This window comes from Numida meleagris, chromosome 26 (assembly GCF_002078875.1).
Source record: "Numida meleagris isolate 19003 breed g44 Domestic line chromosome 26, NumMel1.0, whole genome shotgun sequence".
NCBI classification, from domain to species: Eukaryota; Metazoa; Chordata; class Aves; order Galliformes; family Numididae; genus Numida; species Numida meleagris.
In genome coordinates, this window is record NC_034434.1 from 4672751 (window position 1) to 4691922 (window position 19172).

General features: G+C 50.4%; 1 protein-coding gene across 2 annotated transcripts; it reads left to right on the forward strand.

Moving 5' to 3' along the window:
* On the forward strand, positions 4799–18365 carry RND2 (Rho family GTPase 2). Of its 2 annotated transcripts, XM_021377986.1 has the most exons (5): positions 4799–4990; positions 5082–5169; positions 13813–13922; positions 16330–16464; positions 16987–18365. In XM_021377986.1, exons 1-5 carry the CDS (start codon positions 4889–4891, stop codon positions 17233–17235), a joined length of 684 nt encoding a protein of 227 aa, XP_021233661.1. In that variant the 5' UTR covers positions 4799–4888; the 3' UTR covers positions 17236–18365. The 2 variants fall into 2 exon arrangements, with proteins under 2 accessions (XP_021233661.1, XP_021233660.1); XM_021377985.1 differs by lacking the exons at positions 4799–4990; positions 5082–5169 and adding an exon at positions 9165–12250.

Here is a 19172-nt window from a genome sequence, read left to right on the forward strand (position 1 = left end):
GCCACTGACAAAGAGAAACATCCACCCCAAAAAGAGGAAAACAAAGTCCATGTCAAGGATGACAGAAACACGCATATTAGAAGTTTCAGTGTTGCTCCAGTGCCGTCCAGAATTCCCTAACCAAACAAAATTGGGCACAAGGCCTGCTTTGGGAAGGGCACTCCCAAAACTGCTGACAGCATTTGATGTAAGGTTTTGGCCTGGCGGCAGATGAGCAAACCCCAGTAGTTCCAAGGGCCTTTGTATGTAACAGCAATCTGGCTCCTCAGGCAGCTGCTGACAGAAGCCAGCAGCAGTTCTGCATGGATGTGGCCATGGGCCTGTGTGGGGTAGGGGGGCGGCAGGGATGGGGCTCCTCAGGAAGCAGAGCACAAAGGCAGGAAAACAACCAGAGGTCTGGAGCAGGCTGCAAATCATCTGATTCTGCTGTCTGGCATGTTTACGGGTGTTTGAATGGCTGCAGTGACAGCAAGGAAGAAGTCTGTGCCCTGTTTGCACACCAGGACCTCAGAGCAGCTTGGACATTCACACTGTTGTTTGCTATTGCTTGGCTCTGAAGAACACGGATGTGACTTCATGATGGCCGAGCATTTCTTGTGCTCAAAGTTAGGAAGAAGGGATCAAAGCACAATCCTACTTCTCACTGCTTTTCCTGTGTTCTTCTTGGGGGCTTTCATAGCATTTGTCCTCCCAGTAATTTATTTTTGCTGTTGTCAGGACACCCATGGTGGATGAAAAACACTGGCCAGGACAAATCTACAGAGGTGCATGAGATAAGGGAAAGCCTCCGAGAAACTCAGTGCTGGATAGTCAGTGGGGTTTGGGAGACAGGCTCCTATTCCACTAAGCTGCTTTAGTTGTGTGCAGCTGTAAAGCAGATAAAGACATTTTTGCATAAGGGCACATCTGCTTGGTGTGGGCTTTGCTGCCTTTGTCTCTTTTGTGCTTCTGAGTCAATCTTTCCTTTATCAGCTTGATTCAATCATGTTTTCCCCGCAAATCTTACTTAGTTATCTTTGTGTTCAGCTGTGGTTGCCTTCCCACTGTATGTAATGTAAGCTGCAGATGTAGTGGGGGAGCTCTGGGCATGCACTGTTCTGTTTGCAGGAGCTGGCTGTAAAGCTCTGCACTTGCAGAGTTGTGGTCCAAGCACAGCATGGCGCTGGCTGCCATGGGACAGGACGCTGGTGTGGTTTGCTGAGGGGATGCATTAGCTGGAATTAGCACTTTTTTCCTCGTGGAATTGGTGTTCCCTCCTCCACTGTTTTCTTCAGCAAGCTCTTCAAACGCAGGTACTTCTAGATGGCACTGATTTGCAATTTACAGCTGAAGACAGGCCCTGGGCACCTAGGAAGCTGTTTCTTTCATATTCCTGCCAAATGGTGAGTGTTTCAGTAGTCCTGTACATCACCCTGAACTTTCCAACAGTCTCCCTCTGCCTCCCCTTGCCCTTGGCAGCAGGTGAGCAGGATGGGGATGCCTCTTTGTTCTACCTCCCTTTCTTTTCACACAGGGCACTAAAAATCCCTCTCCTTTGCTCTCACAAATGCAGGAACCACACAGGAGATAATGCAGCCTGTAGAAACCCTGCAGCAATGGCACCATAGTGGGCAGACCTGCCAAAACCATTCCTCTCCAAGCAAGCATGCTGGAGTCCCCATGGAAGTCATCTCCAAGCCCAGCCACAGGCAAAGAGCTCAGAGCAGAGGTTTTCTGTTTCTGCTCAGGTCCTGACCGGTACAGACCATCTCCCCATGTTTCTTCACACCCCTTGGTCTAGGAAAGTGGCTGGAGGCTGCAAGCAGACCCAATAGGATGCTGGAACCCAAGGTGACATCTTCTGGGCTGTACATTTTGCCATCCTGGAACTGTTGACACTGATGCATTTATCCAAGTGTTAGGGACAACCAGAGGCTCCTCCTGCCTCTGTTCTGCCCTTTCTTCACCGGTGCCTGCTGTGCATTGAGATGCACAAAGCAGCAGCCACAAATGAGATCTCCCAGCTTCATTGTTCGTGTTGGGAGTGCTGTGCCCGCCGGATTGCATTCGTGCCTGCATCCCAGTGACACGGAGATGTGACAACGGCACAGTAGGTGGAGTAGATCTGCCCCCACCCCCCAGATGAACCTGCCACTCACAGCCACCACCCCATGCTGCTGTTTTGATCGCGGAGACAATGGAGGCAATCGTCAAGCACTAACCAACGCTGGGTGAATGTCACTCCACAGAGTGACAACGGGCTGAGAGAATGCTCACATCACAGTGGTATCGCTTCCTGCACCGAGCTGGGTCTGCTCCATGCACTGCAGAGGCCGAGGAAGCACCAGGTCCATGCAAGGTGCCTTCCCATGAGTGCACAGACCAACACCCCTCTGTATCCTCTGCTGTGGACCCTGGAGACAGCCAGCAACACGAGGATCGCTCTGCACTTCAACCTTGCAGCAGTGTCAATACCAACAGTTACAGTCTTAAAATTACAGGCTTAGTACATCGAGATGCTGTACTCCCATCAGAGTCCCATTACTTGGCCAGCGTGCTGGGAACGGAGTTGCTCACCTCCACAGGAGTGTGAAGGGAGCCCCAGGTCACCCCCTTGATACAGGGAAATTTGCAGCAATAATTGAGGTATTATGTCTCCTCCAACTGTAGCACACATGCTCCAGCTGCAGTCTTTCCAGCAGCAGCCTTGTTGGTTGAACGCCTCCTTGCTTTAATTCCTGAGATTAATGAAGGTTGCTGCTTTCATGTGATAACATTTATGGAGTGCTATAATGAGTTTTGGCTTCCTGAGATAAATTAAATCGCTCACCCAGAGGTGCAAACTTCATTCATGCCTACAGTGAGTCAGATTAACGTTATTCTAGTTCAGAATATAAACAGACTGGACACATGAAAGAGGTTTGGCTGGCATTTTGTCCCCCTTTCCCTTAAACTTTCTAAGTGCTGTTGATTTGTGTCTTTTGCTCTGTGTGTTCAAATGGCTTCTCCACCTCTGCAACTTCCAGGAGCAACTGTCATATGACACAACACCATTCAGGACCAACTGGTTTAGCTGCCGAGTGTTAACAGTTAGAGATATTCTGCAGTTTTGCCTGGCAAGTTTCAAGCTCTTTCACGTGTTTGTCAGGTCCAAAAAAATACTCAAGAATAGAGCTGATGAAAAATTAAAGTCCCTTCTTTCTGCTCCAGGTTTAGAGTTTCACCAGGGAAAATTCCACAGTGGAAATAAGATGTTGCAGGCTAAGAAAAATGGCACGGAAAAGATGTGTATGAAGTAACAGCGTGCACCATCAAAATACAGAGTCACGGTGTGATGCAAAGAGAACATGCATTGGCATGGCAGAATGCAGCTGCTGGAGAAGCATTTTCAGGAACAAATGTGCTGGAGCCATCTGTTGCCTCCCCAGCAATGGTGACAGTCACAGCACATCTCTCCTTGTAGCCCACTCTGAAAAGTGCCTATTATATATTTTGCAAGTGTTGCTTGCCAAAACTGCAGTTGCACCAAACGGGACAGCAGTGACACTGCCCCATGTGGCTCTGAGCAAAAGGTGCTCTCAGCTGCACCCCAGGGGAAGGCAAATGCAGTTGTGGGGGTTGCAAAGTCTCAAATATTCAATGCAGAGGAAGCTTTTCTTCATCCAATGCAGGATCCCAGTAAACTCTTAGAAGCAAAAAGATTAATTCCTACTGAGATATATTCCTATTGAGGTACAGCAGAGAGCAGAGCAGTGCTCAAGAGCACTGGGTACTGGTGTGGCAGTATGCCTCGCCCCGTGCCTCCGGGCTGTACTCATCCCCACTTCATGCACAGCACTGATATTTATATATGAGAAATGACTGCAATTTCCGCAAAAACAAACTGCTGCCTCAGTCCACTAATAAATCTGCTTTTCCTGCCAAATCTTTTTAATTTCCACTTCCCCAGACTTGCTTTGTCTTCATTGTCTCCATTTTTACTCTATTTTGTGACAGATGATTTGTCTCTGACAAATGAAGGTTTGCTGTTATGGTAAATCTTTCTGCAGGATGGCCAATATTAGCAGGAAAGGAACCTTTCCTTTTCAGTCATTCTGCTAATTAAAAACACTGCCCACAGTATGCACTGTTCATAACCAGGGAGAAGTGGAAAGCAGAACTGACTGCTGCTGTGCAGCCAATGCTCTTGGACAGATGACAAGCCCCCTGTCTTTGCCCACGTAATGTGGCCGTATGCATCAGAGATACATGATTTTTAAGACTCGTGTAGAGCTAGCTAAAATGCTGTGTGCTCCATTTTTGCTGAAATTCTGCATAGGAGCAAATCATAGTTCTTTACCGGTGCCAGAGCTAGAAGGCCCAGGTGGGAAGCTGGACATTGCTGCTGCAAGAGGCATGATAAACCGCTGATGGTTCTTGTTTCACACTCACCAGGCCCAAAGTGATGCCCTACCATCAACTCCCTGGCAGTGTGATCTTTGACATCTGCAATGCCCAGCACCATCTTGGGGATGGATTAGGCCCCCCATGCCTGCCAGATTTTATGTGTGGGAAAAAAAAAACACAAATTTTTATTGTTGCTGAATGCTTGAGGGAGAGGCAAGGAGGGAGGTGGATGGGATGCGCAGTGGCAGAAATCTGGATCAGATGAAACAGGTGACGGAGCCCGGTGTGGGCTTCCCGATAACACCGGGGCTGCTTCCCACGCTGCATCCCGGGGATCAATGGAGGGAGGCGGCCCGGCGAGGGGCGGGCAGCAGCTCCCGGGGCCGGGAGGCGGCCGGGGACGGCAGCGGCCGGGTGGCCCTGCCCAGCTCCAGCTCCGGTTGGTGCCGTCGGGACTGGGGGCGCGGCCATTGCAGGGACCGGACTCAGTAAAGCGGCGGCGCTGCCGGCGAGGCCCCGCACCATGGAGGGACACCTGGCTCGTTGCAAGATCGTGGTGGTGGGGGACACGCAGTGCGGCAAGACGGCACTGCTGCACGTCTTCGCCAAGGACTGCTACCCGGAGGTGTGCGGGGCGCGGCGGGGGGCGGCCGGCGGCGCGGCTTGGCTTGGCTCGGCTCGGCTCGGCGCGGCTCACCTCCTTTCTCCCTACCCAGAGCTACGTGCCCACCGTTTTCGAGAACTACACGGCCAGCTTCGAGATCGACAAGCAGCGCACTGAGCTCAACATGTGGGATACCTCAGGTGGGCTCGGAGAGGGACGCGGCGGGGCTCGATGCGGCAGCCTCGGGGCTGGCTCTGCGCATCGTTTAGGTGCCGACTGCGTATCGGTGCGTCTCAGCCCTGACCATGTATGAGGTGCAGCAGAGCACCAACAAAACCAGTTCTGGGGCTTGTGATGAGGCTGGGAAGGAATGGGGAAGCAAGCAAGGTGCAGCCGAGATGGGAGACCTCACCTTGGAGAGGAATGTGCTGTGGGAATGTGCTGTTCTTTCATCACCCACTCCAGAAGAGCTTCTGGGCTGCTTCGTTCTTTTCATGTTTTGGTTTGGGTTTGCCTCTTCATCTGCATCCTCCGTTGTGATGCTGCAGGGAGCCCTAGGCACAAGTCATCTCAGCCCTCCAAAACCCTTTTCAAACTTCATGCTGCCTCTCCGGGAAGACATGAGCTGTAAGTGAACTGCTTGATGCAGAGCTAATAAAAATATTGGCATCTAGCAAAGGTTATGTGCACCTTCTAATTCACCTCTGATGACCTTTTTGGACTGCTGTGTACATGTAGTACAACTGAATGCTGGGCTCTGGTGGTGTACATACGTAATGGACTTGCTGATGGTCTTTCCCCATAATTTTTGGAGTCTTTATTACAAAAGAAATCTTATTAGTGCTTGAGAGCAAAAGTAAATTAAAACGTGACCTTAGACAGTTTTACGTCTTGTACACTCAAATTCCTCGCTATAATTTTGCATCCATCAGATTACAGCTATAGGATCAGCAGAGCTCTACTTAGAGCAGCGGCTTTACTGATTCTTGGACCAGCTTTAAATTGTAAAATGTTTATTGAGCCTCTACTGGAGGCTTCCCAACCTGATAGACTTTGCTTTTGCAGATTTCTATGTCCTGAAACCAACAGGGGTCTTTTGCCTGCTGAGCTGTGAGCCCTGGGGGTTTCCAAACTGGGGACTTCTGCAGCTGATGGGAAGGGACTGGTTGTGTTGTTTTTGTTTGATGCTCAACAGCTTTGCTCTGAGTGTCTGCATTTGATGAGAAAAATGTCACCTTTGGAGTGTGTGGAAGCATGCTTAGTGCACTGTGTGTTTTTTTTTTTAGGAATTCTCTGGAATGTTTGGCTTTGATCTTACAAATGTTAAAAGAAAAGAACATGATAAAATGGCTTAAAATCTGTGTATATGCACCTGATACCTGCATCTGATGCTGTCATGCATTCATTTTTACCCTTTTCAAAAAAAAGATATGAGTTTGTCTAGTGCTTATCTCTACAGCCAAGAGGAAATGGACTTTGATTCTTTCTCCTTTTTTAAGAGCTTTGTTGTAGATAGAGTTCAGTAGATAGTTTTCCAGATAAATTGCCTTCTTTTGCAGCTTTCATTTGAATTACACAAGAGCTATGCATCAATAAACAGTCCTGCAAAGCAATACACAGCAATTTTCTCTAGTAATCAAACTGACATTTTTAGCTACAGACTGCAAGCTGCTGTATTTCCATCACCCTTCAGAGACACTTGTAAACAGCTTTTGGTAGAAGAAGTTTTGCACAATAGCAAATTGAACCTACAGAGCTGAAGGGATTGAGAGTGGCTCATGCCTGCTATGGGATGCCTGTGCTAGTGGCTTATGGAAACACCCAGGACTGGCACTGTGCCGTGCATGTGCTCATTGCCATCTTCCAAAGCTACCGGAGAGGACTTTTCTGCCTCCACAGAACCCAGGCTGGTCCAGCAGCACTGCTCTGTCTGCTCTGCACTGCAGCTCACAGCAGGGGAGTTGCATGGCTGCCAGCCTTTCACAGGGACTTGTGTCTCATAAGCAGATTCGCTTTCAAAACAAGAATAACATTGTAAAGTGCAAATCCCTCCCTGCCTCCCTCTTTGCCTGTGCTCAGCTAACAGCGTGCCTTGGTATGGCTGTGTGGGAACCAACAGGCTCTGATAACAGCCCCTTCATTAGGGGAACTACCCAGGAATGTTGATGAGATTAGAGAGCTGAAAGGGGCCGAGTTTAGCAAAGGCATCTCCACTGATGCAGGGGCTGGGGATTCCCAGCGCACACTCTGAGATTGCAATGGCTGCCTGTTCCCATGTGCTCTGAAGGAGAGAAGAATGTGGAGCTGCCCTTTCCATACCAAAATAGCTCCTCCCATGCTCCCTGTTGAGGCTGGGAGCCTCAAACTAGCATACTTGTCTTCTGCCTCAGCACAAAGACATAGTTAAGCCTGAAAATATGTGTAGCTGGGTCACATTCTCAGGCAGGTCAGGAACCAGTCAGACAGAAGCTGAAAGAGCTGCAGCAGAAATGCTTATCCTGGAGTGGGTGGAGGATGGATCTGGGGAGACCTGACATAATGGGAGAATACTGGATGGGACACCCCAGTCCCTGGGATATGTCAGGCTGGGCATGGTGTAGGTACTGCATGGCACAGAGGCCACTGCTCTCCCTGCAGTGAGCAGTGTGCCTTGGGGGTGTCCCTTGTGCCTCAGACACTCATCAAGCAGCAGCTCCTTAGCCAAGCAATCACGTAAAACATCTGCTGAAAATCCCTGGAGCAGGGGACTCTCAGCCTGTCCTCTGAGCATGATGGCTTTGCCTTTCTGCCAACCTGGCACCTGGGTACCCCTCACTATGCCTCAGGGTGGTCCTGCGAGTACTTCGTGGCAGGGTGAGTGCCAGAGGAGATGGTTGGTGCCGTGCCACCAGCCCTGCGGGAGAGACCTGGGTGCAGCTTTCCTCTTGCCCTAGATCCTATGGATTAGATCAGTATGCAATTAAACTTCACAGGCATGGAGGCCCAGTTTTCCCTGTGGGGAGAAACCTTATCTGTTGGGCAAGCAGCCAGGGAGGAATCTGCTGCTTGCGCGCAGCAAACTGGAAATGTGTAGCATTGCATAAAGATAATTTGTGCTCACTCAACCCACAGATGCGTTCCCCAAATCCAGAGGTCTGTGGGAATTGGTTGCTGCTCCTAGTCCTTGTTACACCCAATAAGATGATGACAAACAGGTTGAGGCAATGCCATCTGCACTTGTGATGTGGCAAAAGTGCCAGGAAGGGACTTCTGGTTCTGGTTTGCCTCTCTTGTCGGCTGCCATTGATGTGATTGCTTGCACCCTTGTGTAGAGTCTCAGCCAGGTACTGGGGCTGTGCTCCCACCTCAAGGGCTAGGTGGTGCTGCCCCAGGGTTGCTATTAGGGGCTTCTACAGGGAGTCGCCTCCATATCACCAGCATGAGGAGCCCAGGATGCCACCTCAGCCCCTGCAAACACCATTCCCTTCATCTTGATCGTGTCCATTCTGAGACATGGCAGCTAGGCTGCTTAGCTGTTTACTGGTGTTTTTTAACATGCATCACGAGAATTAGGAGCAGAAGTTAACTGTCCAAGCTGATTAGCTGTTGTTTCAGTCATCCACTTTCCAGATGATTGCTTGCTCCATGTCAGGGAATAGCTTCCTCCTTTCCTGAACTGCTACGCTTTGCAGTCATGTTGCACAAGTAGTAGACAGGTCACAGTCCAGTATCACAAATGCTGTGTCAGAGTGCTTGGGCCAACGGCCATGCTGTCTGACCCATGTCCCTCAGAGGACTACACTATGGTGTTCCCTCTGCTACTTTTTGTCTCCCTCCTCCTGGAGTTTTGTGTCCAATTCTGGAGCCCCCAGCACAAGAAGGACATGGAGTTGTTGGATCAGGTCCAGAGGAGGGCCACGAAGATGCTCAGAGGGCTACAAGGACAGGCTGAGAGAGCTGGGGCTCTTTGGTCTGGAGAAGAGAAGGCTCCAAGGAGACCTTATAGCGGCCTTCCAGTACCCGAAAGGGGCCTACAGGAAAGCTGGGGAGGAACTTTTTATAAGGGAAGGTAGGACAGCACAAGGAGAAATGGTTTTAAACTGGAAGAGGGTAGATTTAGACTAGATAATAGGAAGAAATTCTTTACTGCGGGGGTGGGAAGACACTGGAACAGGTTGCCCAGTGATGCTGTGGATGCCCCCTCCCTGGAAGCATTCAAGGTCAGGCTGGACAGGGCTTTGAGCAACCTGGTCTAGAGGGAGGTGTCCCTGCCTATAGCAGGGCGTTGGAACTAGATGATCTTGAAGGTCCCTTCCAGCCCAAACCATTCTATGATTCCAGCTTGAGTGGGATGCCTCATCTCCCCTTTGGGCCACCTTCTCTCTGGCAGGAAGGGCTTTGTTCCAGGGCAAGCTCACCTGCTGACCCCAACTTTGATGCTTGTGGAACCCCCCACTGTGAGGCTTGGCCATACTTCAGCTTCTTCAGCCCTCACTTGCTTGTGAGGAGGTCAGAATCTCTGTTTGTGCCCTTTGAGGGGTTTCTGAAATCTGAAGGGGAAGCAGCAGTGAAAACTCTGGCTGTAATGGAAATGGATGCACCAGGAGGGAAACCACCACTGGCCTTGCCTTGCTGCGTTAGTGCTGCAACTTGAGACACCTCAGTGCTGGTGGGGGACAGCAGGACACTTTATCAGTCTGCCATGCCACCTCTAGCTGGCAGGGGAACCTGGCATGATCGCAGCTGTTTGTCTCTCTCGGTCTGCTTTGCTTTCCCTTCAGTCTCTAATGTCACGAATTGCTGCTGCATTCAGAACCGTGACCTCCAGGTGGTCGGATCCTGGCTTCAGACCATAGTGCTGTCAGTGCTGTTGTTATATCTTGGAGTGTGTCTCCAGTGCTAAAATTCCTGTCTCTTTCACTTGTCACTGCACTGCACTGGACTCTAACAAGCACTGTATTAGTGTCAGAAATGGTTTTTTATCAGTGGGATCTGCATTATCCTCAGGGACTCTTGGCCGCTGATCCCTGCTGCTTAGGGACCTGTGGGCAGCTCAGGAGCCATGCTGTACTTCGTCCATTCCCAAACAGAACCAGCCACTTTCTTGCTTTCAGGAGGGAGGGTCCAATTTCACACTGGGAGGATGAAGTTGGTCTCTGAATTCATCTTATCTCCTCACTGTGCACCCGCTGCAGCCTGGAAAGCCACATTCCACTAATTTCCAGGCCACCTGTTTATAAAGCCCAACAGCATTAATGATACAGGGAACAAGAAGGGTGTTTGTGTATCCTGGTCTGTTGTATATCAGGCTCACGGAGCCATTGCTTTTCAAATGCTGCTCTTGCAAAGGCACTCCAGATGTCCTAGGCAAGAAACTTTGCTCGTGGGTCCTCATATGCAAGTGATGGGCCCCCAAAAACCCTTCTTGGGGCAGCCCACTTTCTGCTGGTGTCCCGGAAGGTTTGTGGTGTCTGAGGAGGGGGCGATGGGGATTTTGTTGCCCCACACAGGGTCCACGTTCTGTGCTTGGTCACCTCATGAAGCTGCATCATGTTCTGTCTTCCACTAGGGAGCTCCTGTGACAAGCCCATGTCCTGCCTGCTTCCACAAGTTCCCTATGGTAAAGCTGAGTTGAGTGCAGGGACCACAGAATAACAATTTCTTTCATAGTCTGCCCTCAGGAGGACAAAGGAATGGGGCTTGACCCTTGCGGCTGTTTAGCTGCTGCTCTCAAATGTTCCCTGAGGCTGTTCCCTTTTTTGCCCTCTACTGCAAACTGTCACTGTTCCTCTGGGCTTATTTCCCCTTTACTAGCAGTGGGGAAATACTTTGGGTGACTCTGTGCCCCCTCATTACATCTGCAGAGGAAATGCTAGCTCGGAAGCATCCTTGCTGTCTAGGAGAAGTAGCTGAGATTTTTACAGGCTCGCCATGAGGACTGGGCTCTTTCCTTGCCTGGGGTGTCTGGGACTGCTGCCCATTCTGTCTCTCCCGTTCACCATCAGGTTTTCAATCCAGCGTTTTTATGCTTTGCTCATGCGAGGAGACAATAGCTGGGCTGTTCCACGGGACAGAGCCTTTCTCATGCAAATGTGCTGCCTGCACCAGGGTAGGGGAGCCTATAGGTACCCTGCCTGTCCATTGCTGTCCCCATCCATGGTGACAGCTTCCTGCACCTTTTTTTTCAGTCTTAAAGGCGTGATATAAATAAAATATAGTAGCTCCTAGCAGAGGAGCTACTAATCACGAAAGCCATCACATTCACTGTCACTTTATGTAACATTAACATGCCTGGAGCACTGCCATGGGGAAAGCATGTGGTGATGGGGCAGGAGTTTGGGTCAGGGCTTGGTCCCCTGCCTGAGAGCAGTGTCACTGTGTCCCAGTGCCAGGCTGCTGTGCCAACCTCTGAATTTCAGAAAACAACCATGTGGATTTTATTTTTAATCTGTTTTTGGCATCTGGCTTGCTCCAGTTTTCTCTCTTTAATCACAAACAGAGGCATATAGGTCCTGTTTCTTGCAAACCTGAGTGCCAAGTTGGAGAACAATTCATGCAGAACAGGAAGGCTGGATCTGCAGACATGCAAGTCTTGGATGCACATGTGCTTGGAGGTGCCAGAGTGTGGGGCTCTAAGGTGCCTTGGAGGAATGGCTCAAAGGTATTGAGCGCTCAGAACCCATAAAACCGGAGATCTGGAGCTGAGAGAACTGAGGCGTTTGTGTTTTGTCCTCATGAAAAAGTAACAGATTCAAAAATTAGAATAATAAACCAGAGAGAATTCCCTGATTCAGCAGAGAGAAAGCTGGGGATGATGTAAGTCTGGAGCACAGCACTGCTGGGCACTGACTGTGCCAACCATTGGTTCCCATTGGTCTCCTGGAGTGTAGAAGGGACTTCAGGAAAATGCTGGTGTTTATCAGCTGGCAGTGCGCAGAGCTACCAATGAGGCCACGACCATTCCTGTCCCTTGGTGCTGGGAGCAGAAAGTTAGAGCATACAGAGACAATTTTGATCTCATTAACAAAATGATGCTCTTGACATGGGGCAGTTCTTCCTTCCCCTCCTCTTGCCATCTCCAGCAGCTGCCCAGCTGTGTCCTGACACCAGGCTGGGGGTTTGTGGGATGGGTGGTGACCAGCCGTGCGGGTTGCACTCTGCAGCACTGTGTGCTCTCTGCCAGTGCAGTCTGTGACGTGCTGAAGCAGCAGGTTGCTATGATACGGTTTGCCGTAGCAATGTCTGAGCTGAAAGGAGCCAAAACCAGTCTCTACAAAAGGAGCATTCCTGGGCTGGGAGGAGGTCAGATTTATCTGCAATGTTTATTTGAAGTGGAACAGCAACCAGGAGAGGATGTGCATGGAAATGCTTCCCTCCCACCTAGGGCAGTGGCCCCTGCCTGGGGCAGCTGTGCACAGGAAGGACATGGTTCTGATAAAGGGTCTGGCAGATCTGAGCATGCAGATCTGTGCTGGGTCTTGAATCCCTTCAGGCAAACCAGCATCTGGAATGAGAATGCAAGCTTGGTCTGAAGGGCAGCTTGGTGCTGCAGAGCTCGGTGCAGAGCCAACAAAAGCACGGAGTCACTCTCAGGATGGGGCTGCTCACGGTGCCAGCTCTACCCCTCAGTAGGTGAAGCATCCTGAGCCTGAAGCAGGGTCAGAGATCTCAAGGGTTTGCTGTGCCCCAGCCTGCATCCTCTATCCCCATGCTGGTCCAGGGACCCTAGTCACTGACTCCACGCACAAAGCATGACTTTCCCTCTGCGAAGAGGGCTGGGCTCTGCAGAGGTCGCAGTCTGTTTCTGCCATGCTGGATGCCAGCTGCTTCTCATTCCAGTGACTTCGCAGGGACAAAAAACTGTGCTGTGGTTTTTCTCACTCATGGCTGCGGAGGTTGCAGCAGCAGAACGCCCCTGCAGCTGGCTTTGCTGTGAACCCAAATGCACATGGGGTGCTGGCATGCCTGCACTGTGAGTGGTGTGGAGCATGCCTGGTGCCCCCATCCTGCTTCAAAGGAGGCAGCCCCAACAAGGGATGGTGTCACTGCTTCCCTTTTTCATAAATAATCAGCTGCTTCTCATCCTTTGAGGAAGTTTAAGCCATTGTGAAGCCAAATATAAAACTGAAAAGAGTGTTTTTAAGCAGCAGCAAGCTGATTGCTCCATTACTGCTTAGTGAGGCATTTACAATTTCATACAGAATACACTTCAAATAAAAACATTATGGGATGATGGCTTTAATGTCTGAAATTCACACTGAGGGGTTGTATGTACAGACGTGCGTGTGTGTACGTGGCAGAGCTGTGCAGGATTCAGCCCAGGCTTTAGTCTGCTCCCTGAGAAATCCTGCAGAATACAGCATCATTTCCTCCAATTCAGAGCTTGTTCACCAAATCCTGGCACATCTTTTATGCACAAACACAAAGAATCTGTCTGACTTTTTCCAGCATAAATCCAGAGCAGAAGAAAGTTCTTTTTTTACCTGTCTTAAATCCTCACAATTGTGAGCCAGCTCCTCTGCAAAAAGATATTGAGATGATTAAAACATAGCAGTAGCCCTGCTCATGGCCTGCCTTCTCTCAACTACATCTTCCAACTGTTAGGAGTTCAACAACTGCATGACAAGTGATGGGATCCATGTGCAAGCACTGCAGCCCTTCCAAGCTTCCCATCCTGTACATATCCAGCACACCCAACAGCACAGTTTGCCACCTCTTGCTTGCCAGATGCTCACACGTGGCCATGTCCCCAGTTCTTGCTGGAACTATGAACTTGCAGCGAGGGCTGAGACTCCTCACCTGCCCCGCCAGGTAGCAAGCAGCCCATGGATGAGACTTTCTGCTGACTGCTTTTCTCTCTGCAGGGTCAGCCTATTATGATAATGTCCGTCCCTTGGCATACCCAGACTCAGATGCCGTGCTCATCTGCTTTGATATCAGCCGCCCAGAAACCCTGGACAGTGTGCTCAAGAAGGTGAGTGCCCAGGGTGTCTCGGCTGGGATGGAGCCTTGCATCCCCCACTGCTGCCACTAGGGCCAAAAGCTCCTGTGGATGGAGTTGCCCATGGTCTTTAGCAGAAAGCAAGGAATTTCTTTGTCTGCAAGGAGCACCATGAGTGATGCAGCTCACTGCAGCATGCAGTGCTCGTGTAGGGTCTGCCTACATGCACACATGAAAACATGGGGACAGGGAGAGATGGAGCGCATCTGTTGTGTTTCTCATGTCGGTGCTGGGAGGAAGCTCCGGTGTCCTGGCAAGGGGATGAAGGCCCTCTAGACAGCTCAGCCAAGGGCTTGGGGTTGGGCTCCAAGACAGCTCCCAGCACCCAGCTCAGGAGCAGAAGCCTTTCATGGGTATCATAGAATCATAGCATTAGCTAAGTTGGAAAAGACCTACAAGATCACCTAGTCCAACCATCCAGCTACCACCAATAACCCCACTAAACCATGTCTCTCAATGCTATATCTAAACGTTTCTTGAACACCTCCAGGGACGGTGACTCCACCACCTCCCTGGGCAGCCTGTTCCAGCGCCTGACCACTCTTTCAGAAAAGTAGTATTTCCTAATGTCCAGCCTAAATCTCCCCTGGCGCAACTTGAAGCCATTCCCCCTCGTCCTGTCACTAGTTACAAGAGAGAAGAGGCTGACCCCCAGCTCACTACAACCTGCCTTCAGGTAGTTATAGAGAGCGATAAGGTCACCCCTCTGAGCCTTGGAAGCATCTGCTGCTTGTGATAACAGGGTGATAACACAAGCAAATCTCTTGTACCTTAATGAGATGCAAACCCATTGATAATTAGCTGGGATTGGGCTTTATTGATGTCTGTCTGCGTGCTCCTCGTGTGAGTCTGCTTTGCTTACTGCAAGGTCTTCCCTTTGCGGCCTCACAGATGCTTCCAGTGCCGTTAGCAGTGTCTGTTGGATACAGCGACTTTTAAGCCCTGTGTCACAGGGTATTTCTTAAGTGTCTCTGAGCAGATGCCTTGTTTCCTTTGGTACAGGCTTACAGCCTATGGAGGTAAGGTACATTCCTAAGATACCATGAAGATGAAGTAGGTTTTAGCTTCTTCTGATACCAGGCAAGTAAGGAGAATAACGTTCTCTACTCAAGCTGTGGGCAAAGGTGCTAATTCAGCAGAGGAAGTTTTTATTATTGCTGCCCTTCTGCTGCCTGGCTTGTCTTCACAGCATGTACAGTTGAAAGGAAGGAGCCACCTGAAAGGATGCAAGCAGCTTTGAATTTTCCACAGTGGGTTTTCACAGGCTGGCACCTCTGTTCTGACAAGGCTTGATGGTGCTGCAAACCTTGGGCTCCCCACACGGTGTCAGTCATGGGCGAAGTGGGTCATACTACAGAAAACAGGCCCTGTAGCTCCATCTTGGTGGGGATTTTCATCCTTTGGGTAAATGAGGGTGTTTGGATTCCTGCTCCAAATGAACTGCAGCATCCTTCTTGTATGGCTGCTGCCAGTGCAGTGGGGGCACATGGGAGTCCTGGTAGACAATTTCCACAGCAGGAAAGGAATCTGTAGGAAAGACACTGGAGCACATCTGCTGTTGGAAAACGCAATTTTTCCGTATTTTGCAGTTGCTTTGATCTGATATTAAGTGAAACTTGGGTCATTGCTGGCACTTCTTTCTCCACTAGGTTCTGGAAACTGGGCTGTGGGTTGGGTTTTCTTCCCCTTCCAATTGCCCAGGGTATACGCCTAACTGTCAGCCAGTATGGCAGCAATTGCTAGTTCCAAGAGACATCTTCAGCCAATGGGAATCTCTATTTGTCATCTGCTTGCTGCTCCACGAGCACTAAATGGGTGCTCAGGGTGCTGGCACACTGCTGGGGCTGTGCAGGTTTCCCACAGCCCCAGTCAATGAGTGTACTTACCACTGCAGACACTTCGCTGCATATTAATCTTTTCTGAAGCTCTGAAAGGTACTATTAGTGAAGAAAGTGGATTCTTGCCCTGGCCTTCTTCCCTTGCTTCAGTCTTGCAGGAGACAGCAACTTGAATGCAGCAGGTTTTCAGGGTATATCTGGACCAGGTGAGCATAAAGTTAATCTGAGAGGCACTCCAACCACTCTGATCATTGCCTATGGCAATTGTTAAGGAAGAGCTAACTGGCTTCCAAACAGCTGTGACTCCAGTTTGGAAAATCCTCGCACAGCAGGCTTCCAAGGCAATGTATTGTGATGGCTCCAGGGAGCAGCTCTGGTGAACACCAGCTGATGGGGCTTCAGGGATTGTGCAGAGCCATCACCATTGTGCTGAGACCCTATGATTGCCTTTGTTGCTCCAACCTTGACCCTTTTGTAGGCTGTCCATTGTCACACAGCCTGTGGCACAGCCGTGCACCTTCTCTCTATTGTCTTCACTACAGTGGCAAGGGGAGACTCAGGAGTTCTGCCCCAATGCAAAAATCGTGTTGGTGGGCTGCAAGCTGGACATGCGGACGGACCTGAACACGCTGCGGGAGCTTTCCAAGCAGCGCCTCATCCCAGTGACACACGAGCAGGTGGGTTTTGGCAGGTGCTCATCCCCATAGGGATCAGGGACTTTTCTTCTGCACCTCCTCAGATAAGTTATGTCAGCAGCACAGGACCCCCAGTGGTCTTGGTCTGAAGCTGACTAGGTCTTGGCTCAGGTACTCTGAGCTTGCAGCACTCTTCTCCCCTGCCCTGGGCACACTCTGACATACTGGCAGTGCTCTGCTGAACCACCTCCTGTTTAGCAGCCAGGAAGCCTTTCCCCAGAGCTGGTGGAGATGCCCAGCTTAATAACTTGGAGTGGCTAAAGTAGGATGAGTGTGTTTCTGTACCTCCTTGTTGGGCATAGCTGGGCTCTCCTGCTTAGATGCTGCATTGGGGTGGGGACAAAGCCACAGGCTGGGAACTGCTGCTGTCACCAGTGCAGGGATGCAGGCTCTGGTGCTGCACCTTGCTGCAGTCCTGGAGAGCTGAAGGGAGTGAAGGATGCTGCTGCGGGGTACTCTGTCCTAACCTCCCTCCTCTTTCCTTCCCCCATCTCTGCATCTCAGGGCAGTGCGCTGGCGCGGCAAATTGGGGCAGTGGCCTATGCTGAGTGCTCCTCCAAGGTGTCAGAGGACAGTGTGCGGGATGTCTTCCACGTCACCACACTCGCCTCGGTCAACAGGATACACAAGAACTTGAAGCGCTCCAACTCCAAACGGGGACTGAAGCGGGCATCACAGATGCCCAGCAGGACGGACTTACTGAATGACACAGAGATCAGGAAAGACCGAGCCAAGAGCTGTTCCATCATGTGAAAAACAGTCTGTAAATAACATGTGTGTGTTGTCCATTTTGTACAGTAACTGGCCAAGACCAGGGCACAGTGCTGGCTGCAGGAGCCAGCTTGCCTTTCTGAAGCCTTTCTTAGTCTGTAGGGCTGAGCAAAGGTCCCAGGTGCAAACTGGGGTGCAGGAGGCACCCTGCACTGCCAAGACCTCTGGGTTGGCTGCTGCTGTGCTGACTGCTTGGGAGAAAAGAACCACTTGGCAGAGAAGCATACAGGCACTGGAAGGTCCATGGTTGGATGAAACAAAGCAAAAGAGAGTGATGCTGCATGCATGCCATCCTCCTGTACCCACGGCCCAGCCTCTGGGTGACGTAGGGTGGTGGGACCTGGGCTGGAGGCTGAGAGAGGGGGGAACCACAAGCAGCAGAATGACTGGGAGAAAGTCCCAAGTCTCTTCCAATCTGCCTTTAGAAGAGAAGCATTATTTGAGCTGTTGCTATCTGCAGATAGCTGCACCCTGGGGAGAAAGCGTAACCTGGTGAGCACTATGCAGATCACCTTCTGGGACACCGTAGATAGGCAGCTTTTCTCACAGTACTTTAGATACTTGAAATCTATTCCAAAACCAACAGAGCAGATCTGGCTGCAGGGTCTGTCTCTGTAGATGCATCCTGAAAATTGTGGTTCCCTTCAGCAAGCAAATGCCACTCAGGAGGTTGTGCCTCACTGCTGCCAGCCTGGTTCCTCATCAGGCTGCTCACTGCCACAGGCAGCTGCACCTCCAGGCACACAGCTTCCTGAAAAGCAGACTGCAATCACTCTCCGTGTCCCCTTCTCCACCCATTTCAAACTGCAGATTGTGTTCCATGACGCTGTGTTTGTCTGGTACAAGACACAAAAAGGATTATATGTGTCTCTGCACCCTGACTCCACTGCAGCTGTGGGAAGGAAGGTGCTCCCTGCCCATTCTGTACGGCTGTACAGCCTGCTGCCAACACCTCTCGTTGCTTCTGCTGCTGCCCTCTAAATGCCTTTAACAACAGTGCTAGCCTTGATCTAATGACACGTAGACACTTTATGGGAAAAGAAGTCTGCTCCATTGCCAGATCCAGCTATGTCAGAGAGCTACAGAAAATAAATAAACATCGTTGGAAAATGCACAGTGCTCGACTCTGTTCATTTCTAATAGTCATCCTCTCAAAATACCTTACCACCTAGCTTCTGTTTGTGTCCTCATGGCTCTCTCTAACTCCTGACATACACTCACGCACGCTTGAACGGAAAACAGAGAGGCCTTAGCTGCATGTATTCATCTGGGAGCTGAATCATCTGCCTTGAATAACCTCTCATTCCATCCTGACTTGTTCAATAATAGGCAGCACTTGCAGCTTGTCTGTGTCTGATCCACCAATCTGAGCTGACATGAGATGCCCTCATACTCACTGTATTGCTAGCTGCAAGTGAAGATGGCTTTCACTTAATATTTTGTATCTCCTGTCCTGCCCAGGGCTCAGACTTCATCTGCATCACAAAGACTATTTAGGAAACTGGAACAGCTGAGTTGCCAGCACAAGAAAATTTCAAGCAATAGCTGAGCACTGTTGTGCTGGGCATAGGTTTGTAAGAGCATGAAAGTGGCCATCTGCAGGCTGAGAGGAAAGGAACGGAGCAAGGTGCCAAGACCAGCCCTATGGCTGATACAGTTTCCGGTCTGGTGATTAAACTCCCAGTGGCTTTACATTAACTTGCTAGCTCACCCTAAAAGCTCTCCCATATTTCTGGGCTGCTGTGTGGAACTCAGCTTGGCCCAGCAGCTTTGTTTACTTTGCTGCAGCCACAGCTCTGCTTCACTTGCTGCTGCAGGTGATTTTCTTTCTGTGCACCAAACTTCCCAGGCTCTGGCCGCTAAAGAAGGCCCTCAGGGATGGATCGTGGCAGTATAAAGACACATCCCAGCAGTAGTCT